The sequence below is a fragment of the Arachis stenosperma genome, chromosome 5 (assembly GCF_014773155.1).
Source record: "Arachis stenosperma cultivar V10309 chromosome 5, arast.V10309.gnm1.PFL2, whole genome shotgun sequence".
Taxonomy (NCBI): domain Eukaryota; kingdom Viridiplantae; phylum Streptophyta; class Magnoliopsida; order Fabales; family Fabaceae; genus Arachis; species Arachis stenosperma.
Window position 1 is genome coordinate 6088546 of NC_080381.1, and position 21921 is coordinate 6110466.

Genomic DNA, 21921 nt, shown 5'->3' on the forward strand with positions numbered 1-21921 from the left:
GAAATTTGATATAAACCTTATGCTTTTACGCTTTGACCCTCTTGAACTTCCTGTTCAATCCCCCCATTGAATTCACTGCATCCTCACCAAGCAGAGAAAATGCAAATCTATAAATATTAGGGTGTCACATGGAAAGCAAAAAGGAAAAGAGGTTAAGCCTACACCAAATAAGCTAATTAGAAATAGTCAAATGTGAATCATGGATTCTTAGCTACACATTTTCTTACAACACTTGACTAGTTTAACATTACACATAGATCTAAAATCTGAAGCCAGATAGAGCATGGAGAACAAGAATCTAAACCTAGCATGATAAGAGATGAAAGACAGGTTGAATTTTCATGATCATTCTGGTTTCTGTTCACTACCAATATCGGACTAAATTGAGTATTAACTCGTGTCGAAATGGATTAATCCATTCTTTTGGTTAGCAATTTCCAAACACTAACCAAGATTTTAGGGTATGTTTTCTTCTGATTCTGTTGGAAGAGTTTTGGCCAAACAAGAACAAAGAAGATTGAATCATGGACTAATAATGCATGACCTTTTGGATTGCTTTCCTAAAGCAGTAACAACTGTCAAACTATAAACTGTAACAAATTGAAAACAATCTCTTGTTACAATCTTTGGCATCTACCACCCTGTGATTCCCAACCAAAAAGTGTATTATATATGTGACATGTTCCTCACTAAGCAGACATCTTTGATAGAAAAACTTGTCTAACCACTATGCTCCACTTGTAGAGTTGAAAACGAAATGAGTGAAAAGCAATCTCAATGGAAGTTATTTTATTGACACTGCTATTTGATATGTTGATCAATTTCTTGTTGAATGTGGGAGGGACTTTATTTGTATTGGTTGCTAATGAAAAATGAAGAAAAGATTATAGATACTGCCAAAACTTTCAACTATGAGAGAAAGTGGCCCTTTGATATATATAAAAAATCAGAAAAATTCTTCCCTTGTTAGCTTGTTCTCTGATTTTGATATGCTTGCAGCACAATTTGGTGACTATTTGCAATTAAATCCTTAGATTGGGAATGTCTTATAATAATAACAGGTAAGATTCTCATTTTGGTGAGCAATCCAGGTTACAATGGAAGTCAAAAGCTTAGACAGAACACAAATACTAGTCTACTACCCTTTTGACATCATGCATCTTATAACCTGAACTATATTATGATTAAGAGAATGTTTATATTAATAAGTTTCTACTAAGAGTACATTAAAAATTGAAAACATACTCAAAACATAATATATAAGAATTAAGATCATGCATCACCATGTGAAGGCAAATGGTTCTGCATCACATCGACTCGGGGTTCCTCACAAGTCACAACAATGTTATCATCAGGCCTGAAGTCTTTGAAGCATGCTAACCTGCCCAGTTCCTCAATTTCCTCAATGACAAGGTCTAGTTTGGCCACCATTTCCACAAGCAAAGATGCAAAAGCAGCAAAAGGGAGAGCCTCAGAGAACTCAAGGCTAGTGATAGCAATCTTACTCAACTGTGGTCTCAAGGACTTTCCTTCTGTTTCCTTTGAATGTTCATTGCAACCCCTCTTTGTTTTCCATTCCAACAATGCAGAAGAGTCCGTCTTAACGCTCGATAAGGAGAATCCAGATGCCTTTCCCTGTCTTTCTTGGCCAACTTGTGCTGCAGCTATCTTGAACATGCTGTTACCATGGTTGTGCTTGTTCTTGGAGCCCAAGAAAAGGCGTGGCTGGGATTTTATGGCAGTGTTAAGGTCCTGCAGGGCTTCATGGAGATGATCAGAGAGTATTTCTGGAGAGATATGGCGCCGGTGCCTTATGCTGTTAGCAAGTTCTATCAGTGCTTTTGATACCTCTGCTGAAAGCCTTATGCAGGGGTCCTTGAACATGGCTCTAACAGATCTTGGAGTCTAAAACAAATAAAAAAATCAAACTTGAACTATCAATATCACTCTATCAGTGAGATTTAAAGCTCAAACTTATGAAATTACTGATGCATTACCTGAATTTCTGTTCTCAAACAGCCATGTAAAGCAACCACAGTGTATCCGAATTGGCGAAGAACAGCTCCCACTTTAACATACTGCTGCCATGGAAATCTGTGACATGAATGCCTTGGCTCCCAACTTGCATGTAATGCCTATCCAAATTAAAATAGGATCATTGCATTACTAGAAGATCTTCTATCATCAATACTTCATTGGAATAGTGAACCAAGGAATGATTAAATGGACTTACCAACATTTCATCAGAGGATTTTGAATCCAAAACAGCTTTATAGCCTTTGTATATTGGATCCTCAGATGATTTGTCCTCTCCAGAGGATTCAATTTCTCCATAAAAGTATTCATTCACACAAGCTGCAACATATCTCAGCATGGTTAAGTGCTAATTATGGCAAATTATCAATTGATTGTATATATAAATTCATATCACCTTCTATTGATTTTGCTAGGCCTTCAAGCTTGTAAACTGTTGAATTATGGAGATCTTCCCCTGACCAATTTGGGAATATGAGCAAACTCATGAGGAGGCAAATGCCACAGCCTATAGCAATGGTGTAGATTCTGTCATGTGCAATCTTCAACACATTGTCAACCCTATAGCTTGACACAGTAATCAAGTTGAAGGTCAAGAGGAATATGATTATGCCATAGTCATAGTTCTTCTTTATATAGGGAAAGAACCTTGTATAAGTAGCTACAGCTCCTGGCTCAAGAATAACAAAATAAACCTCAAAATTATTAGTCATCACAACCTTGTTGCTACTCAATTGTCACAACCATTATTAAAGTATATACCTATAACAAAAACTGCAGCCCCAATGAAAATAGCTTGAACAACCCTACTACATGCATTTGCAATATATCCAACAATAAATGCCAAAGACCCTGCTAGCAGTGTCCCTAATCCTCTATTCAGCCCTTTGCATAAAGTTGCTCCTGCACCCCTCACAACACGAACAAGATATTAATATATACAAAAATGTTACGTGCGCATAAAAAATCAGCTACTAAATCAGTCATTGTACCTGCAGTGAACTCGAGGACGACGACAACAGTCATGACGGCCCAGATGGCACTCTGGCCAATCCAATGGTACATGGGCTCCAAGAGATACATCAAAGAAACAAGAGTGAGAGAGAGACCAACTTTGAATGCATGGATCAACCTTCTAGGGTCTTCACGCCCCACACTCCACGTAGTCTTCCATGCAACACTAGGAAACTTTCTCATCCTCTCACCAAACACATTTGCACGCTTCATCCACTTCCCATCAATAATGCTTCTGCTTCTTCCATTGTTCTCATTGTTATTATTCTCCCCAGCTGCCATTTCCAACCCTGCATGAACTTTAGGAACCATTTTCTTTTTAACTAAGTTGTAATATATGATTAGTGTTATCAACTAGCTCGATGATCATGCATGTTTGAGCATGCAAGAAAATAATAAAATCGAAGTGGGGATTGTAAATGTATGACATGTGAACCCCAACTTTGTGACACGGAGCAGCTTCAAATTTATAGGGAGAAGCTACTGGTGATGCCATTTTCTACCCTTCATCACATGCATTCCATTAAAGTGAGTAGCTTTAATTTCTCTCTAGTGTTATTTAGAAGTCAGCAAAGCGTGGAACCACATTTATACGATAACTATTTTTGTGGTCAATTGTTAGGAAGGACACATGTGTATGTAAACCATTCAAAATTGACCAATATATTAATCAAAGAAAATGTTAATCTATTGATATTAATAATAATCTTTTTACGACACTATATTATTATATTCTTTTTATAAAAAGCTAAAGCTTATAAAAGTTCAAAACTTATTCTTCACTGCTGCTAATAACAGTTAACATGAAATTAATTTAGGTCGGTCAATTGGTCAGTTCACTCATTAGCTTGAATATAAATTGAGAATTTGAATTACATGTTGTGTATACAGTAATTTATTTATCAATAATAAATTTTTAAATAAAGCTTGGATTTACATATTAGTTCTTAGTCTCTGGAAGTGAGAGATACCTTTAAACCAAAATAATAGAGAACATGCAAAGTTGCAAACGATTGTCTATGAATATATAAAAGATTTGTTTTGTAAAGTGTAAACTTAAAAACATCCACCAGTTCATTGAAGACACGACTAAAACTCCTCCAAAGTGATAAAAAATGATTAAATAATTACGGTTTAGATTAAAAAAAAAGTTGGTTAAATATCTTGAATATGATACTCTTATGATGACTCTTCACATGAAGATAGTATTGTGGACTATTAAATGAGTTGATATATTTAACTAAATATGTTTAATTAATCATCTAAAAATTCACAATATTATCTTTATATGAAGATATCATCATGTGACTATGTGGGTATTTCCTTAAATAAATGAGGGCCACAAAATAAATAAAGTTGCACCGACCAAGCTAAGGGTACGAAGTACGTCCGTCCATGAAGGTACAATAATGCGGCAGCAGAAGTTCAACTAACGGTGCATTATTTTATTTTGTGTATATTAATTCCAGTTTTCAGTAACTCAAAAATCAAAATATTATTATATTCTTGGTGTGATTGAGTGAGAATCTAGCTAAGCTAGCTGGCATTATTAAAGGGTCCAGCTGCCACACACGAACATTTCACGGGAAAAATGTTTGATATGATAATGGCCATAACATAACATAATAATGCGAATGAATATATAAAAAGGAAAGAGGCGAGCCGTGCGTGTGAACTGTTTTGTTTGATTGATGTGAACGTAACTCTATTTCTAAATCAAAAACGTAACTGTCCTCAACAACCAGCTGGTGTTGATGTTTTGTGAGCGGTTCTCTCGTGCACTTCTAACTTGTCCCTCCATGACTTCAATCCATTTGAAGCTCGTATTTCACCATCTGGTTCCACACACAACTTGCCATTTGTGTTGTTCTCTTCTATTCGTATCTTTCTTAGATACTACAATCTATATAAATAGATGCTGCACCATTCTAGACTGAAAACAGGTATACATGCATTTTTGGCCTCTCACTTCTTGATTTTTTAATTACATTTTTCATTCCTTCTATGACATCTGACTAAAATAGAACATATTATATACCTTAAATAGTAACTAATATCACCTATTAAAATAAAAGATTTATATATTTCACTATTCGATTCCCTATTTAAGTAGGATAAGGAATGGATTTCAGTATCAGCATGAACTGCCATTGATACTTAATATTTTCAATTATAACACAAGTAACATATCCCAACATAACATAACCCTAACTATTATGTTTATAAAATGATTTCGGTCACTTGCCAAACACTAAAATGATATAGTTGCCTCTTGCATGTTTGTTATTTACAAGCAAATGGCAGCAACCACCAAAACTGCAGCTATTCAAAAGAGAAGCTGACGCCAGAAATAAAGATTTTATTTATATGCAAATTGCTGATTAGGCTCTCGCCTCACAGCATACAGTAAACAGTATTTTTGGGGGGGGGGGGGGGGGGGGGGGGATAAAAGGGCAAGAAATGACTACAAAGAAATGAGAAGTTCACTGCATAAACCAATGCAACCTTAAGAACCTGCACCAAATACACGGATTCTCTGTTCAATTGGAACCCGGCAGCAGGGACAGGTAGCTTTGCCCTTCCTCCCATACTCCTGGCTGCAGCTACCACACATAATTTGGTGTGCACACGGCAAGAAAACAATTGAAACTTCGTCTCCCTTGCATATGATACATTCTCTAGCACCGTTGACTTCTTCTTCAAAATCCTCAAGATTGTCTAATTCTTTAAGAAGCTTTGTGATTGTCTCCCTTTGGGGCTTTGCAACATCAGAATTGCCTGTCCGTGAAGCTTTTGATTTCCGATGCTTATCAGCAGATCGAGAAGATACTTTAAGGCATGAAAGCTCCTGCTCAAGCCTCAGGAGATCATCCTTGCGACGTTGGAAATCTATCTCTATCTTCAGGCGTAAAGCCTTAAGATTTCTCTTACTGTCAACCTCAGCTGCTTCCTTACTATGGCGTTCCTCCTCAATTAGTACCAGGGCTTCCTCTTTAGCCTTCAACTCTTCCCTGACCTTGACCTGTCAAAAGTTATTATTCAGATTCAACTATTCAGAAGAAGCATGTGCTTGGCAATGAACATTTGTATTAAATAATTTCAGTAAAAAGCATGCATAAACAGAAAATTTCAAAAAGTTCAGCCCAAAAAATGAAGTTCTCAATTCATAGCATGAGCATCAGACTTAGCAGAACGCTGCAAATTCATAGCTTAGTCATAGAAAGGACTTGAATATAATCAACAGACAGAAAACTCAGGTATAGCTAATTAGCAAATAGCAATGGGGAATAACCAAATAATCTACTTCCAGAATTACGAATCAGAGAACACCTGTGTTGCAAATAAATATAATTAAGAAAGCTAAGAACCGATATAAAATCATGTACCCTCCAACAATATCTGTACAAATACGTAAGATGCTATACCTTGTAGGAGCAATTCTCCACAAAAGTGATCAATTCAAGAACACTAGTACAATTAGTGAATTCAAATGGATTCTACTGCATAAACCTGTAATATACAAACACGATCCTACAAATGAAAGACATCATAAACAATAAGGTTTCAAAATCACAATGTAGCTGTAGACAACAAATTCAAGTTAGATCCACATTCATTTGTTCAGGTTAAAGTCCAAAGTCCTTCATGCAGAAAATATAGATTTCAGTATCACAAGAGCAAAAAACAAACAACACATCACAGGTAAATAAAATTCCTTTTAATGGGGCCTGAGTGTGAGCATTGTCTATAAATAAATAGATTAGAGGTGGGAAAGAGCAACCTCAGCTTCTTTCTGACACTGTCTAATCCGAGCCAATTCTTCTTCAATCTCCACTATCTTCTGTTTTTCATCTGAAATCTCCTGTTGTAGCTTTGCTATCTGTTTTTCCCAAGCAAGAAGCCTCTTTAAACACTTTTTCTCCCTTTTCTCAACCTGTGTACAGTTTTTGACAGACTCTGATGCACTCAATTTAGAAGCCTCCAACTCTGCTCTAATTTCTGCATTCTCCGTCTCTAACTTTTTGACAGTTGAATTTGCCTGATCAACTTCACCACTAGTCTTCCTCAAGGCCTCCTCCATCTCTAATAGTTTCTTCATTGTCGCGTCGTCAAGCGCCTGCTTGCCTTTCTTTAACTTCTGAGCCTCCTCTCTTTGGCTTTCCGCCCTCAACATTTTCAACTCAGCCATATCATTGCTCAGCTTTGTAGCTGCTTGCACTGCTCTCTCATGAGCCCAATCCTTTCGGACCTTGAGCTCTTTCTCGAGATCCTTAACCTGATTAAACAGAGCAAGTAACACCTCATCCTTCTGATCCTCTGCAAGAAGCTTCATACAATCATCGAGATTTAGCTCGCGAAATTTATTCATCATGGAGGTAACAGCGTCCTCTGCCGGCCCAGTGCTACCAGCGGGAATGGCCACGGCTTGTGGCTGCGGCAACTGTTTTGAGTGAGCCTTAAAACCAGCAGCGCACAATGCAACATTTCTTTTCAACAAGGACTTCATCGAAGGAGAAAGATTAAACCTTTTTGGGAATTCAATATCTCTCTGCAACCGCAAACTCATCTCATGGCCGCAAGCGAAGACCAAATTAAAATCCGGAGGTCCCCCTCGAGACTCACAAAAATGTGGAGATGGAGACACAACACCAACTGCATTGTCACCAGTGTTGGTGGTAGTAGTAGTAGTAGTAGTAGTAGCAGTACGCGAAGAACAACAAGTACATTCATTGTTTGCAACCGGAACCTGAATTGTGCTAGCCTTTCCGACATGAAAATCAGTGACTAGCAAACACCACAATGCATCACCCTTAGTCAAATTGGGCCTCAACTGCTGCAAGAGACACACCATAGCAGCAAGAGAATACGCCTCCAATTGCATCAAATCGGTGAAAACAGGCATAGTGTCATCGCTACCCTCCAAATTGCCGTTGCTTTTGAGATAAGCCAAGGAATTGTTGAGTATGTTCTCCAGCGCATCGACGCCGCCGAAGCAATGGCCATTGTTGAGGACCGCCTTGAGAGCTTGGTCCTCGCTGTAGCCCATGGACACGATCTTGGAAACGACGTCGGCGTAGACGATCTCCATGTTCCTCAAGAGAAGCTCTTGGAGCTCGTCTTCGGTGCAGAAACCCCAGCTGTAGGGAGGAATGTTAGGGTTTCGGTTGGAATTAGGCGTGGCCACCGTTTTATTATGGCAGGAATCCGAATTGGAATTAGGATTGGGCGAGGATCGAGGTTTGCGATTGGTTCGGGTGTGCTTGTCTTTGGCCCTCATCCCTTTATATCCGATTATTCGTGCAATTTTTGGAAGAGGAGACTCTTGAAGATAGCAAGGAGAAGAAGAAGATGATGATCAAGAAGAAGAAGAGGAGCAGTAGAAGAAGTTGCAGTGATCAGTCGGTGAGTGAGTGAGTGAGTGAGAGAAATGAAGGGGGATTTTTGTGCGTTGTGTTCGTGCTTCGCTTCGCTTTTCCCTCCTCAAGAATAAAAAGTAGACCAATCCAAACTGCAATAGTGAGGTTTAGGGTTTGGGTTTTAAATTTTTTTTTTATAGGAAGTTTGGGCCTGGGGTTTTGAATTACATGGGCCCCATCCATACTCTTTGTCAATTTCCAGCCCTTCTTCTCATGCCCAACAATTTTTCTTATGTTTTTGTAGTTTTTTTTCCACCGTATCTCTACACCAATCTGCTGTAGATTTAAATTTTATTTAAAGATTTTTACCAAAAAAAAAAAGATTTGTTATTGATCAACCTGCAATACTTATTTATTTATTTATTTTTATTTGTTCAAACCCCTAATTCTAAACATCACAGACTCACACACTATACACTCATCCACATATTTAAGAGTTCTACCACTATTTGGCCATTGCCAAAGTTTGAAACTGGATATAACATGTTAAGAGGCATCATATATTGCCACTTAACCTATGCTACAGCTGCGATGTCACATTGAATGTGTGCAATGAATCCCAGCTTAATAAAGGTAGAAGTCCGTTCTATTTCCAAGCTGCTTGGCTATTACATTCTGATTTCTCTAATATAATTAATGTTATTGTGAAAATATGATAAAAGTAGATAAATAGGAGCAAACATTTAGATATGAGAATATAAAGAAGTTGTATCTTGATCATATTCTCACAATATAACGAATAAATAATCATTTCTAATTATGAATAATTTAGACCCTGATAAAATTGATTATACCAAAAAAAAATTAAAGTTACATTTATGAAAGATAAATTATGTTTGACAAAATTATCCAATCATTAATTTTTTATTAATATCATTAAAAAATGAATTAAAATACTCAAACTACCTCTGTCTTATTATCTTCCTCCTTTCAACTCTTTCCTTATTTTTGTTGACACCACCATTGTTAGCCATCTGAAAAAAAAATTACATCATTCTAATTTCATTGTTGTTTACGTCTTCTCCCTCACCACTATTATCTCCTGCATCTTCTTTTCATTTTTTATTCTCAAAAGAAAAAGAAAAAAAAAGGAAAGTAAAACTCAGATCAGAAAAAGGGCAAGGCGGAGCTGAACGACAATCTTCTCTGACAACGCATTCTTCCTCCTTTCCTCCTTTAACTGTTTTCTTTTTCGAATCTTTCCTCTCTTTCGTGTGTGGAGCTTGAGGTGGCAAAGGCATGGACTTTGGTGGAACACCGAGTGCTGCTGCACCATTAGCTATAGATGAGGGATGTGGTTTGTTTGCATGCCCGTGATAACTTGGATTTAAAATATAATTGTAGCGTGAACATCTTTAAATTTGGGTCCTAGTGTAAGAAAAAATTTAGTGTAAACTTATCAATCTTCATTCTAGGGGCCTTGAAAGCAATGATTTCATATGGTTCAACCGCAAACAAAAGATATTGATATCTTTTATCAAATGGTTGCACCTTCTGCTCATAAGAAGATATAAATCGGTAACTTGGTTTTGTTAGGTCTTCAATCTGAAAAATTAGATATTTTGCTTTGTCTCTGATCATATTGCTTTATCACTCGATATCCAAACCGACCAATCCTGACTGTTTTGCGAATGAAAACTTTGCGCTTGTGAGGTTGAGGTTGAGTTGGAGCATCTTTAGCTTCACGAGCAGCATGCTTCGCTAAATTGGTTTGATGTCGTTTCCCTTGCATATGAGCCAAATTGGTTCAATGTCGGCGGCGATGATTCTTGTCTGTATGTGCGCGGTGGTGGTTCAATGTTGGTGGTGGTAGTAGCGGTTCGTGTGTCTGTATGTGAAGTCTCGGTTGTGATTTAATGTCGGCGGCGATGGTAGTAGTTTGAGTCACGTTTTCGGCCTTGTCAATGTCAGCGACGGTGTGTGTGTGTGTGGCAGTGTGGTGTGTGTATGTGTGCAGCTGTGGTTCCGGCCACCGCTACTGTGGTTCAATGCCGGTAGCAGTGGTGGTGGTTTGTCTGTATGTAAACTTGTTTTTTGAGGGTGGTTAACAATGTAAGGGTGGCGGCAGTTATTATATTACCTAACGGGCATCCAATTTAAAAAATTAATATAAACAACACAATTATTCCACAAACAATTCAATTATTCCTAAACAATATAACTATTAAATGTTTAATTCTATATAAAAGCCTTTACTTAAATAATACAAACACAAATAAAATATTATAATATAATATTATATTTATATATCACTAAAATAAAATTAGTTTTTATATAAATAAAAATGTTAAATTAATAATTGACTATCTTAACTCAATAGTAAAGACTTTTTACATTAAGTAAGACGTCTTTTGCATTAATAAAATCTACTCCGCACTTAACACTATGTCATTACCCGCAGAATGGGATTGACAATTCTATCCGACCAGATTAAATAGGTGTATATGGGTCAGGCCACACCGAGTTTGGCCTAACCAAGACCCGAACTAAAATATATACCGAACCTAAATTTTAGACTCAAATCTAATTCTAAACCCGATAAAATTTACACACCTTCGAAATGGGTGAAAACCGAATCTTTAGCATGTAAAAATCTTCAAATCTCCAACCATTATTTCATAATTTACATAATAAAATTCACTTAAAAAATTATAAAAAAAAAACTTCAAATTTTCAATTTCTACTGTTTTTGTTCTCTTCGGTGATTGGTGAAGGATCTCCTTCTCCCATTGTTCGTATCCTAAACAAATAAAATCAAGAGTTAATTAGAAATTTCTCTTAATTTTTTGGTAAAAAATCATATACATCTTTATTAGAAGTTAATAGTTAAAAATTTATAAATAATTTGACATATTTGATTAAATTGATATATAAAATTTTTTTATTATCAAATATCATCATATGAATTCTCCACTGAATTTTAAACCTCTAATGTCTAAACTATCTATATCCACTGTCCTTAAGTTCTAGTGTTCGTCCACTCCAAAATTCAAACACTTTTATACACATTACAAAACATAAATCTATTTTAAAAACAAGACAAATACACACAATAAACACATAATTTTTCATTCAACACCATCATAATGTTCCTATGTTTTCTATTCTATCAAAATCATAAATTTCAATAATCAAAATTTCTAATAAGAAATTTCAATAACAGAAAGAATAATAATGACTTAATCAAAATACTAACAGGGAGAGGACTACGATGGAAAAGCTGGCAGCAACACTGTCAAGGCTTGAGGGGAAGGGTTGAGAGGAAACTGAAATTTGAAGGTGGCACTGTGGCAGGCTCAGGATGTGTGGAAAAGGGCTTATGAGGCATAGAGGCAGTGAACTGAGTGAAGCTTGTGAAGTGAATGCATGCCCCCTAACTCAAGTAGAGAAAATTAAAAACTATGATCCCCCACCAGGCCGGCCCAGGTGACCCGAGCTATACTCCAATCCCAGTTTCATCTCCCATTTTGGTTTTTTTTTTATTCTTTGGTCATTTTTGAGCCATTTCGAGTTCGTGTCAACATGTCCCAAAAATCTTTAGGTTTGTGCGGATCTTTGGGTCGGACCGAATCTTGTACACTCTTAGAATTGAATACCCACAGATAGGATACATATTGTCACTCCTATAACAATGGTAGTGTTAGAGATAAGAAAGAAAGATTGAAGATAATAGGATATGAATAATTTAGGTATTTTAATTCATTCTTTAACGAAATTAATAAAAAATTAATGATTAGATATTTTTGTCAAACATAATTTATTTTTTATAGATATAATTTTAATTTCAGTTTTTTAAGGTTAGTTTTAACAGCTCCTAAATCATTCATAATAAGAAAATGGCTATTTTTTTCAATAGAACACTTAGTAATTATAAAGATAGATTTTTTATTACACAAAAATGATATACAAGAATTCAATACAAGAACTAAGATAATGTAAACTTTGTAAAATTTGTGTGTCTTGAAATTTTTTTTTAAGATTTATTTATAGATAAAGGTTTTAAAATAAATAATAGTGAGATATTATTTACCTAACTCATTTACTAATTAGTTAAAATACATTATGAAAATCTATATCCTATTAGTTGATAATATTCCATAATTCATTATATATAATAACACTCTATACTCTATAATATGATATCCATAATAATAATCATTTTATAACAAATATATACTGAAAGATACAGGGCTGATGAATAGGAATGGCAATTTTTTTTATGGGACTAGGAATGGAAAAAAGTAAGCGGTCTGCAGTCTGGTTTAGTCTGATTTAATTTGACTTATTATAAAATAAGCACAGATTTAAATTTTTTTAAAAGTCTTAATATGCATTAATAGGTCAAATTCAAAGTCACTAATTAGTTTTATTGGCTTGTCAAACTTGTCTAAATTTGTTAAAACATAATTAAATATATAAATAATTTTTTATTATTAATAAAATTATGAGATATTTTAAATTTATTATATTTTATTATAAATATTTTTGTATATTTTAAATACTTTAAAAAATTAAAAATTTTTTTATAAATATTAAACATGACATATTACATATAAATATTTTTTATTAAAAAATAATTTTTTAAATAATAATTTTATTTTTGTAAAATAAATTATCAAATTTTTTAATAAATTTTAAGTCAAACCAGATTGAATAACAGATCAAATCTAATACTTTATAAAAAATTTATAACAGATTATAAATTAAAATTAAGACAATTAACTACATAATAAATTAAGTCTGTTAAAAATAAAACCTAATCTAACTTAGTCTATTTCCATTCCTAGATGACATAGATATCCACAAAATTTATTCGTCGAAGAACAAATTTGAGAGCTATTTTCTCCCCGCTCTCGCGGGGAATGGATATATGTTTAATAAACGTGGCAAAGGACAAGTGGTGTGGATACCCTTTTAATTGTTTTTAGTTTTTGCATCAAAGCTCCACTTATAAAATTGTGCGAAAGTAATTGTTTTTATTTTTTAAATTTTTATATTTGCATTTAAATTAAGTTTGGTGTCATCGTTTTGAACACATTCTAATGCTATGATGTTAGTACTTAAATTTACTTAACTTCTTAAATTAAAACTAAATCAACTTAACCAATATTTAGCAAAAAATATTAAGAATATAAGAAAAAAAATTAATAAAAAGAATATTTTATTGTTAAAGTATTTGTTACAAATGACTCACGTACATTAATTCAAAATTTTTATTTTTTATTTATTTATAATCGGTTTAATTACTTTGTAGGTCCCTATAATTTTACTAAATTTTCAATTAGGTCCTTATATTTTTTTTTTCTTTTCAATTAGGTCCCTGAATCTTAATTTTTTTTCAATTAAGTTCCTGTTAACGTTTAACGTTTAAAAAAACGTTAGCGAGTTGTGAAATGACTTATTTACCCCTGTCTTCTCCCTATAAACACTCTCGTTGAACTATATGAGGTTTCTCTTCTTCTCTCTTTTTCATTTTCAATTTTTATATTTCCTAAATTTATGGCTCAAAGTCAAAGAACCTCATTCATTCTCTCTTCTGGAAACTGTGTTTCCACTTTCCAAGAGCTCCAACCCGAAGGAAAGAAGACACCTGTGTTTCTGTGGAGAGGCAGTAACCGTCCGCCGTTTCTCAGCCGTTTTTAACCATGGTAAAAGGTATGTTACTTGTGGGAAGATACTAAAATGCAATATTTTTTAGTGGATTGATGATTTTGATTGGATTGAGGTTGACGACGGTGCAAAGAATGGGTGGCCAAAGAAAAAGGAAAAACCTTGTTACATAGGGTGTTTCATAATTTTGTAGGGATGATAGATGTCTGCTGTCCTATGATGTCAGCCTAGGATCTTCATAAAGCTTGGCTAGAGGTAGATTTTAGGGTATGACTAGAATGTTAGTTGCATTGGTTTTTTGGTATAGACTTTGAATTCTAATCGTAATTCTGCCTAATGAATCATGCTATGAAAAATATTTTATTGTTAAAGTATTTGTTACAAATGACTCACGTACATTAATTCAAAATTTTTATTTTTTATTTATTTATAGTCGGTTTAATTACTTTGTAGGTCCCTATAATTTCACTAAATTTTCAATTAGGTCCTTATATTTTTTTTCTTTTCAATTAGGTCCCTGAATCTTAATTTTTTTTCAATTAAGTCCCTGTTAACGTTTAACGTTTAAAAAAACGTTAGCTGCTGATACAGGACATTCAGCCAATGAACCAGACATAGCTGCTGAACTAGTGGCTGCAAATGAGAAACTAAAAAATATAATCAAGAATAAAAGGAACTGAAGTTACTCAACAAACAAACAAACGAAGAATAAAGGTGTCCAACGGGCGACTGATATGCAAATATTTCTGGTTTATGATATTGTTATCTTATTGGGAATTGTTTGTTTCAAAATACTAAGCATACTGTACCATAACCCCCAAATTTTCTTTCATCATTGTTTCAAAGGAAATGGGAGGAAGTTTAATTTATTATAAATTTATGATTCTGAATGTGGTCTGTTAATTTACTTAACACGAAACACAAATCAATGGTATTACATAAATCATTGTAATTTTGGTATTGTAAAGAATTCTGTTATTACACAAATTAATGATGATACAACAAAAACACATATTCACCCTTTTCTTCAATATTACACCAAAGCCACTAAAAATTCAATGATGATATTGAACAAATCTCTCTAATGCCCCATAGAAGCCTCCTATGTAGGATTCCTGATAGCTCCTTGGAACAGTTAAAGTCCTCCTTCCTCGTGAACAAGATTTCGAATTGGAAGCAACACCATTACTTATAAGTGAAGAAGCATCATTTTGACGTGGCTTTGCTGTGTCCTTTGGCTTTGCAATCTTTGAAGGCTTTTTAAGAATAACACTTAGTTTGCAAGGCGTTCCAAGAACAACCTTTTCTTTCTTCCTAGACAAACCACGCAATAAGGCACTTATATCGATCAATTTCCAAAAAACATAATAAAACATACATAAATACACTATGAATATGATAACTGCTTACTTACCTTGGAAGCTTAACAGCTTTAAGCTGCATCAGTTGGGGTGTTGCTAACTTGTATCCATGTCCAGGTGTATTGCTAACTTGCTAACACTTTCATACTTTCACAAATCCCCTATTGAAAGCAGAATCCATTTAATAAAAACAGAAGCAAAATCTATTTAAAGCAGCACCATCACAATAACAACAGTCAACCAATACCATATTTAAAAAAAAAACATAAACATCAACTTTTAAAATTGAAAAAAGGACGCTTTTTTTTGTCACCTACTTGCAGAAAGTTCGAGTGCAAGGGGATGGAGCAGAAGCATAATGCGGGGACGGGAGGCCAGGCACTCGGACGTTCGGCAAGGTGCGGCGCGGTGACTCCAGGCGATGGGCTTCACCGCGAGGGACGGAGACGCCTTGGCCGGACAAACAATGGAGAAGACCTCCGACAATAACAACGCAGATGGGCCCAGCGCAGAGGGAAGGCGACGGATAGCACACCAGCAAGCGTCCATTGCAGTCGATGCCAGACACAGACGCCGACGACGGACCAACGCAGGAGATGCAGGAGAGGAGAGCAACTTAGAGTTTTCTTTTTTTCTTAGGAATGAAATGCGAGGGGTTCTTTGGGTATTTGGGAAAAATTCAGAATAGTTCACCTAGACACTTTAGCTAAATGATATGAATATTCTTTTTTTATCAAGAATATTCTGTTATCTCAAACGTTATACTGACAGCAGGGACTTAATTGAAAAAAAAAATTTAGGTACAGGGACTCAATTGAAAAGAAAAAAAAGTATAGGGACTTAATTGAAAATTCGGTAAAACTATAGGGACTTGCAAAGTAATTAAACCTTTATAGTCATTTACTTCCTTAATAGACGGTTAAGATTAAATCTAATTAATAGTCTAAATTAAATATTCAAAATTTTTATTATAAATATTTTACTTACTGTATTTATCTAAATACTTTTAAATTATTCTAAACCACTCTTTACACTTTTATATATATTTATACTTTTCTAAAATGCTATATGACATTTTAAAATCTCATAGAATTTTGTAGAATTTTTAGAAATTTTTAAAATATTTTAAAAATATTTCAGAACCATTTAAAATATTTTTAAAATTCTAAAATACCGTACAAATACCATTAAATATAATATTCTAAAATTTATTGTGATATTGAACTTAGAGTCTTTTATTTTTTTTGGATTGATACTAGATTATTATAAAATTATAAACAAAAACAAGTTAAAAGAAATGAAAGATAATAATATTATTTTAGAATTAATTTTAAAAAAACTAAAATATCCTTTAAAATTAAGATGATTTTAATTTGAATTAAAATTTAATTTAATTTTAAAAGGAGTAAAATAAGCTTGTAATTAATTTTAAAAAGATAAAAATATCTTTTTGAGATTAAAGTTGTTTGGTTGTTTTAAAAATTAAACATTTATATTTAAATTAAAAAGATAAAATTATTATTTATGTATTATCTATTATATCTATTATATATTATTAAAATTGAATTTCTTCTATTAATAGCATAACTGACATGATATGTTTTTGAAGATGTTTCTTGTTTATGTTGTGTAATTCATTCAAACGCGTTAATTAATTGATTATTTATTTGATTTAATTAATATTAAAATCAAATTATTTATTTTTTACCACATTAATTATAATTAATCAATTATATTAATTCTTTTATTTGACTAGAATAAATGAAATAATTTTATTTTGATTTGTATTAATTTTTTATTATATGTATTTTAATTAATAATTGTAAAAAGTGTTATAATTATTTATTTATTTGATTTGATTAAGATAAATATTAAATTATTTAATATTTTATTTGACCGTATATTTTGTTTTAGCTAGAATAAATAAATTAATTTATTTTAATTTGTATTAATTTTTTTGCCTTATATATTTTAATTAATAATTTTTAAAAATGTTATAATTTTTACGTGATATATTTATAAGATATTTTTATTTATTTAATTTAATTTAATTCAAATATATGTTAATATTTGGGTCGTTGTTTACCAAAAATTTCTCTTATTTTTTTTGTCTTGAATAGTTTGATTCTAAATTTTAAAATTTTATTCATTGTTCATATTTATTTTAATATCAAATCTAATATTTTTTTGTAATTTATTGTCTAATAACTATTTGTCTATTATTAATTATATGATTGTAAATTAAAAAATATAATTTTATTTTTTTATTTATTTCTATATTTCATAACTTATCTATTATCTATTTTCTATTATATATTATTAAAATCGAATTTTTTTCAATTAATAGTATAGTTCACCTAACATGACGTTGAAGGTTTTTTTTTATTATTTTATTTGATTCATTAAATGCGTTAATTAATTGACTATTTATTTAATTATATTAGTTATTTATTTGATTGGAATAAATAAATTAATTTTTTTAATTTATTTTAATTTTTTGTCTTAAGTATTTTGACTAATGATTTTTAAATGTGTTATAATTTATTATTTATTTAATTTGATTGAGATAAATATTAAATTATTTAATATTTAGTTTAACCATATTTACTATAACTAATTAATTATATCAATTATTTAATTTAATTAAAATAAATAAATAAATTTTATTTTAATTTATATTAATTTTTTCGTCTTATATATTTTTATTGATAATTTTTAAAATTGTTATAATTTTTGCATAAACATAAAATATTTTTATTTATTTAACTTATTTTATTGAGTCAACAATTATAATTAGTTTATTATATTAATGATTTAATTTGATTAATTCAAATAAATGTAATAAATATCAATTATAATTAATTTATTTACCTTACGAAGATAATGTTAAAATTAGTTCTTAAAAAATGGAGCGTTCTTTAAATTCGTTCTTGAAAAATTTTATCAATTAAATTAGTTTTTTAAAGATTACAAATTAATCATATTTATTCTCTAGTCATTCTATGAACAATTTTCATCAACAATTTATGATGTAGAATGTTAATTTGATAATATATATGACACCTAATATGTCCAATAGATATTGACCAGAGGAGTGCTACACATACAAGTCTTTTTGACTTACAAGTCTTACAAGTTATAGACCTTTTAATGCGTTATTCAACGTTTTCTGTTTTCAAAGCACTACACTCAGAACGGTTCTTCTTCTTCCTCTTCCTCTTCCTCTTCCTCTTCCTCTTCCTCTTCTTCTTCTTCGTTTTTTTTTTTCGATTTTCATGGTTTCTGAAATCAAGCTTTGAAATCGTTTTGAAGAAGAAGAAACAACAGAATATGAGGAGAAAGAGAAAGAGTTATGAATTATGCAACGAATTTTGGGTGTATTTCTTAAATACTTTGGGTGTATTTTTTGTAATCCTTTGGGTGTATTTCTGTAATCCTTTTGAAGATAATGGAACTTCAGAAATACACCCAAACGATTACAGAAGTACACCCAAAATGATTACAGAAATACATCCAAAGGATTACAGAAATACACCCAAACGGTTACAGGAATTCACCCAAACGATTATAGAAATACACCCAAAGGATTACATAAAATACACCCAAAGGATTTAAAGAAATACACCCAAAATTCGTTAAAATACATCTTATGCATAATTCAGAACTCTTTCTCTTTCTCCTCCTCATCTTCTACTGCTTCTTCTTCTTCAAAAACGATTTCACCATGAAAAATCGAAAAAAAAAGATAAAACAGAGAGAAAAGAACGTAAATGAAGAAGAAGAGGAAGACGATGAAGAAAAATGTGCAGAAACGAAAGAAAATGAGAAGAAGAAGAGTAAGAGGAAGAAGAACGTGCAACAAGAAGAAGAAGAAGAAGGAGAAAGAGAAGGCAAGAAACGAAAGAAAAGAAGAAGGAGAAGGAGAAGACGAATAGGAAGAAGAATGGTTTGAAGCGTGTTTTGAGCGTTAGTTTTAATTGAACTTGTAAGGCTTACAAGCCTTAATCGCTTGTATGCCAAGAATTACTCTATTGACCAAATATATGTATTAAAATCTATTAATTTAGTATCTTTCTTCAAACATAAACCCTAGACATATTAGGTATTATGTAAGTTGTCAATTAACATTCTACATCATCAATCGTTGACGAAAATTATTAATACAATAACCAGAGAACGAATATGATTAATTTAATTTATAATTTTTAAGAAACTGATTTGATTGATAAAATTTTTCAAAGACAAATTTAAAAAATGTTCTATCTTTTAGAGACTAATTGATTATTAACCCATTAACTTATTTAATATTTCAATTATGAAAAGTAAACAGAAAAAACATACTATTAGGCCCTAAACCATTTGCTACATGCTAGAATCCAACTAAATTTTCTCTAAGATACTAGCAATCTTGGTTTTGTTTGGGAGCAAAAGAACAAATACATGGTTTTCAGCTTCTTCTGAGGAGGTAGCATTAGTCCATTAACGAGGGTGTGGAAGGTGCTCCTTCTCCAAATTGAAAGCTGAATTATTGATTGATATTTCTATCTAGAACAATATATTGAAGGGAAGGAATATGCACTTGGAATCATGCTTATTACAATGGATGGATCCAACACAAACAGCATAAAAACTTTGTGGTCCCCATCCTTCTTGCTGTCTTCCATGCTTATCTATGGACCACTTTAATTTGTAGTATTAACATGATTTACTTCTACTTAGGAATGAGTAGTATTTTTCAAATATTTTAAAAGTAACCAAACATTATATTCTAGATCTCTCTCAACTCTGATTATAGTGTTCATTTTGATAGCGGGACATATGTTCTATAAACACACATCAGATATTAATTAAATATAAATATATATGCTGATGTGATGAGAGTATATATATTGAATGAAGGACTAAAATCTTTTCTTCTATAAAAGCAAAAATATATATAAGGATAATTTTTTTCTTTTGGCATGAATATGTTTATCAATTGAAACTGGAACTACATACAAATATTAGAGAATTTAATCAAACTATATATAAAAAGTATATTAATCTAAAATAATTAAAAAATTTTAATTATTCTATCATTTAATTTCTTATCATTTTAAGAAATTTTTATTTTGGTCATCCTTACTATTTAAAAATTTATAATTAAATCTATATGTTAGATAAAACTTAAAAAAAAATTCAATTAGTCCTTGTTAATTTTTTTTTTTGAAAAATATGAAATATTCTTGGAGTATTTATTTTTTATATTTGATGTAAGGTGAATTACGAATATTTTATAATTATTATTCTTTTTAAATAACTACTAGTAAGAATTTAACTAACAATTTTATCTAACTAATATACGTATAAATTTTTTTATTAATTAAGTTGAACTAAATTAGTCTAATATCAATAAAAAAAAATTTGTCACTCTCACTCACCTACTCACCCAAATTTTATTGTTCAATTTAATTAAACTTAGTTCACAAAAAATCTTACACGTGTAGTATATCTCTTTTTATCTAGTACATCTATCTAATTATAAACTTTTATATTACAAGAACTTGATTAAATAATTAGTTAAACTATGTGAACTAACAAAATAATCAAACTAAAAAATAATTTACAATTATTCATCTCTTTTTATTTCCAACATAATTAAATATCACTGTTTAATATATGTTCTAAAACAAGTATTCAACTATTCATTATCGACTATTCAATTACAAAAGCTAGTTTTATAATATGATGGCAAAATTTTTAAAAAAATAGATAATATAATTTATTATCTCAACTAACTATTGAAAATAAGAAAAAAAATTATTAATTTCTTTTATGTTTAAAAAACTAATTTTCTTTTATTACGGTCATAAAGTTCACTATCCTTGTTTATTGATTTTTTAATTGAATTGGTTTATTTATTTATTTATTTTTAATATAAAATCAAATTTTTAGTATGGTAATTATTATTACTATTATTATTATTATATCAAATTTAATAAAATAACTTTCTTAACATAAACTTAAGAAAATAATTTATGTTTTATTATGAAATAAACACAATTCAACAATAATGATATATATATCATATAGGATAAAAAACACAAATAAACCATGGAAGGAAACTTGTTACATGAATAAGCCAAATAGAAAAGTGACTCACGAATCAGTCAAAGCCTATTTCTATATAATTCGAACCTAATAGGTTCGAACTCTATTTGAACTTAAATCGAACCTAATTGGTTCGAATTACTCTTCATTTCGTGGCTCAAATAATTCGAACCTAATTGGTTCGAATTACTTTAAATACAAATTGAACCAAGATGGTTCGAATTAGTAAGGAACAGAGCTGAATATGTTACGTGCATGGGAATAAATTAGTGTACGAGTTACATTAATCAAGACATGATGCGGCAATTAAATAACATCAAAATACTAAGTACAGATGTTTTCAGAGTAACACAGACATACATGTAAAGGTGGATACGAAGTAATACTGGTAACAA

The 21921-nt window shown here is 31.5% G+C and overlaps 2 protein-coding genes across 2 annotated transcripts; both read right to left on the reverse strand.

The window, feature by feature from the left end:
• Positions 1–1046: 1046 nt before the first annotated feature.
• Positions 1047–3474, reverse strand: LOC130981874 (aluminum-activated malate transporter 12-like). Its single transcript, XM_057905616.1, has 6 exons — positions 3027–3474; positions 2797–2937; positions 2432–2704; positions 2234–2355; positions 1998–2135; positions 1047–1905 (listed from the first exon to the last, which is right to left on the reverse strand). Exons 1-6 carry the CDS (start codon positions 3358–3360, stop codon positions 1273–1275), a joined length of 1641 nt encoding a protein of 546 aa, XP_057761599.1. The 5' UTR covers positions 3361–3474; the 3' UTR covers positions 1047–1272.
• A 1845-nt stretch (positions 3475–5319) lies between these two features.
• On the reverse strand, positions 5320–8491 carry LOC130981873 (MND1-interacting protein 1-like). Its single transcript, XM_057905615.1, has 2 exons — positions 6830–8491; positions 5320–6070 (listed from the first exon to the last, which is right to left on the reverse strand). Exons 1-2 carry the CDS (start codon positions 8324–8326, stop codon positions 5555–5557), a joined length of 2013 nt encoding a protein of 670 aa, XP_057761598.1. The 5' UTR covers positions 8327–8491; the 3' UTR covers positions 5320–5554.
• Between the last annotated feature and the right edge of the window lie 13430 nt (positions 8492–21921).

Bases quoted from the DNA above. Each gene is read 5' to 3' on its own strand.
- LOC130981874 (XM_057905616.1), bottom strand. From the start codon at position 3,360: ATGGTTCCTAAAGTTCATGCAGGGTTGGAAATGGCAGCTGGGGAGAAT. The intron at 2,356-2,431 runs GTGATATGAATT...GATATGTTGCAG, and splicing joins CCTAGCAAAATCAATAGAAG to CTTGTGTGAATGAATACTTT. The intron at 2,136-2,233 runs GTAAGTCCATTT...TAATTTGGATAG, and splicing joins AATCCTCTGATGAAATGTTG to GCATTACATGCAAGTTGGGA.
- LOC130981873 (XM_057905615.1), bottom strand. From the start codon at position 8,326: ATGAGGGCCAAAGACAAGCACACCCGAACCAATCGCAAACCTCGATCC. The intron at 6,071-6,829 runs GTTGCTCTTTCC...AACTTTTGACAG, and splicing joins AGTGTCAGAAAGAAGCTGAG to GTCAAGGTCAGGGAAGAGTT.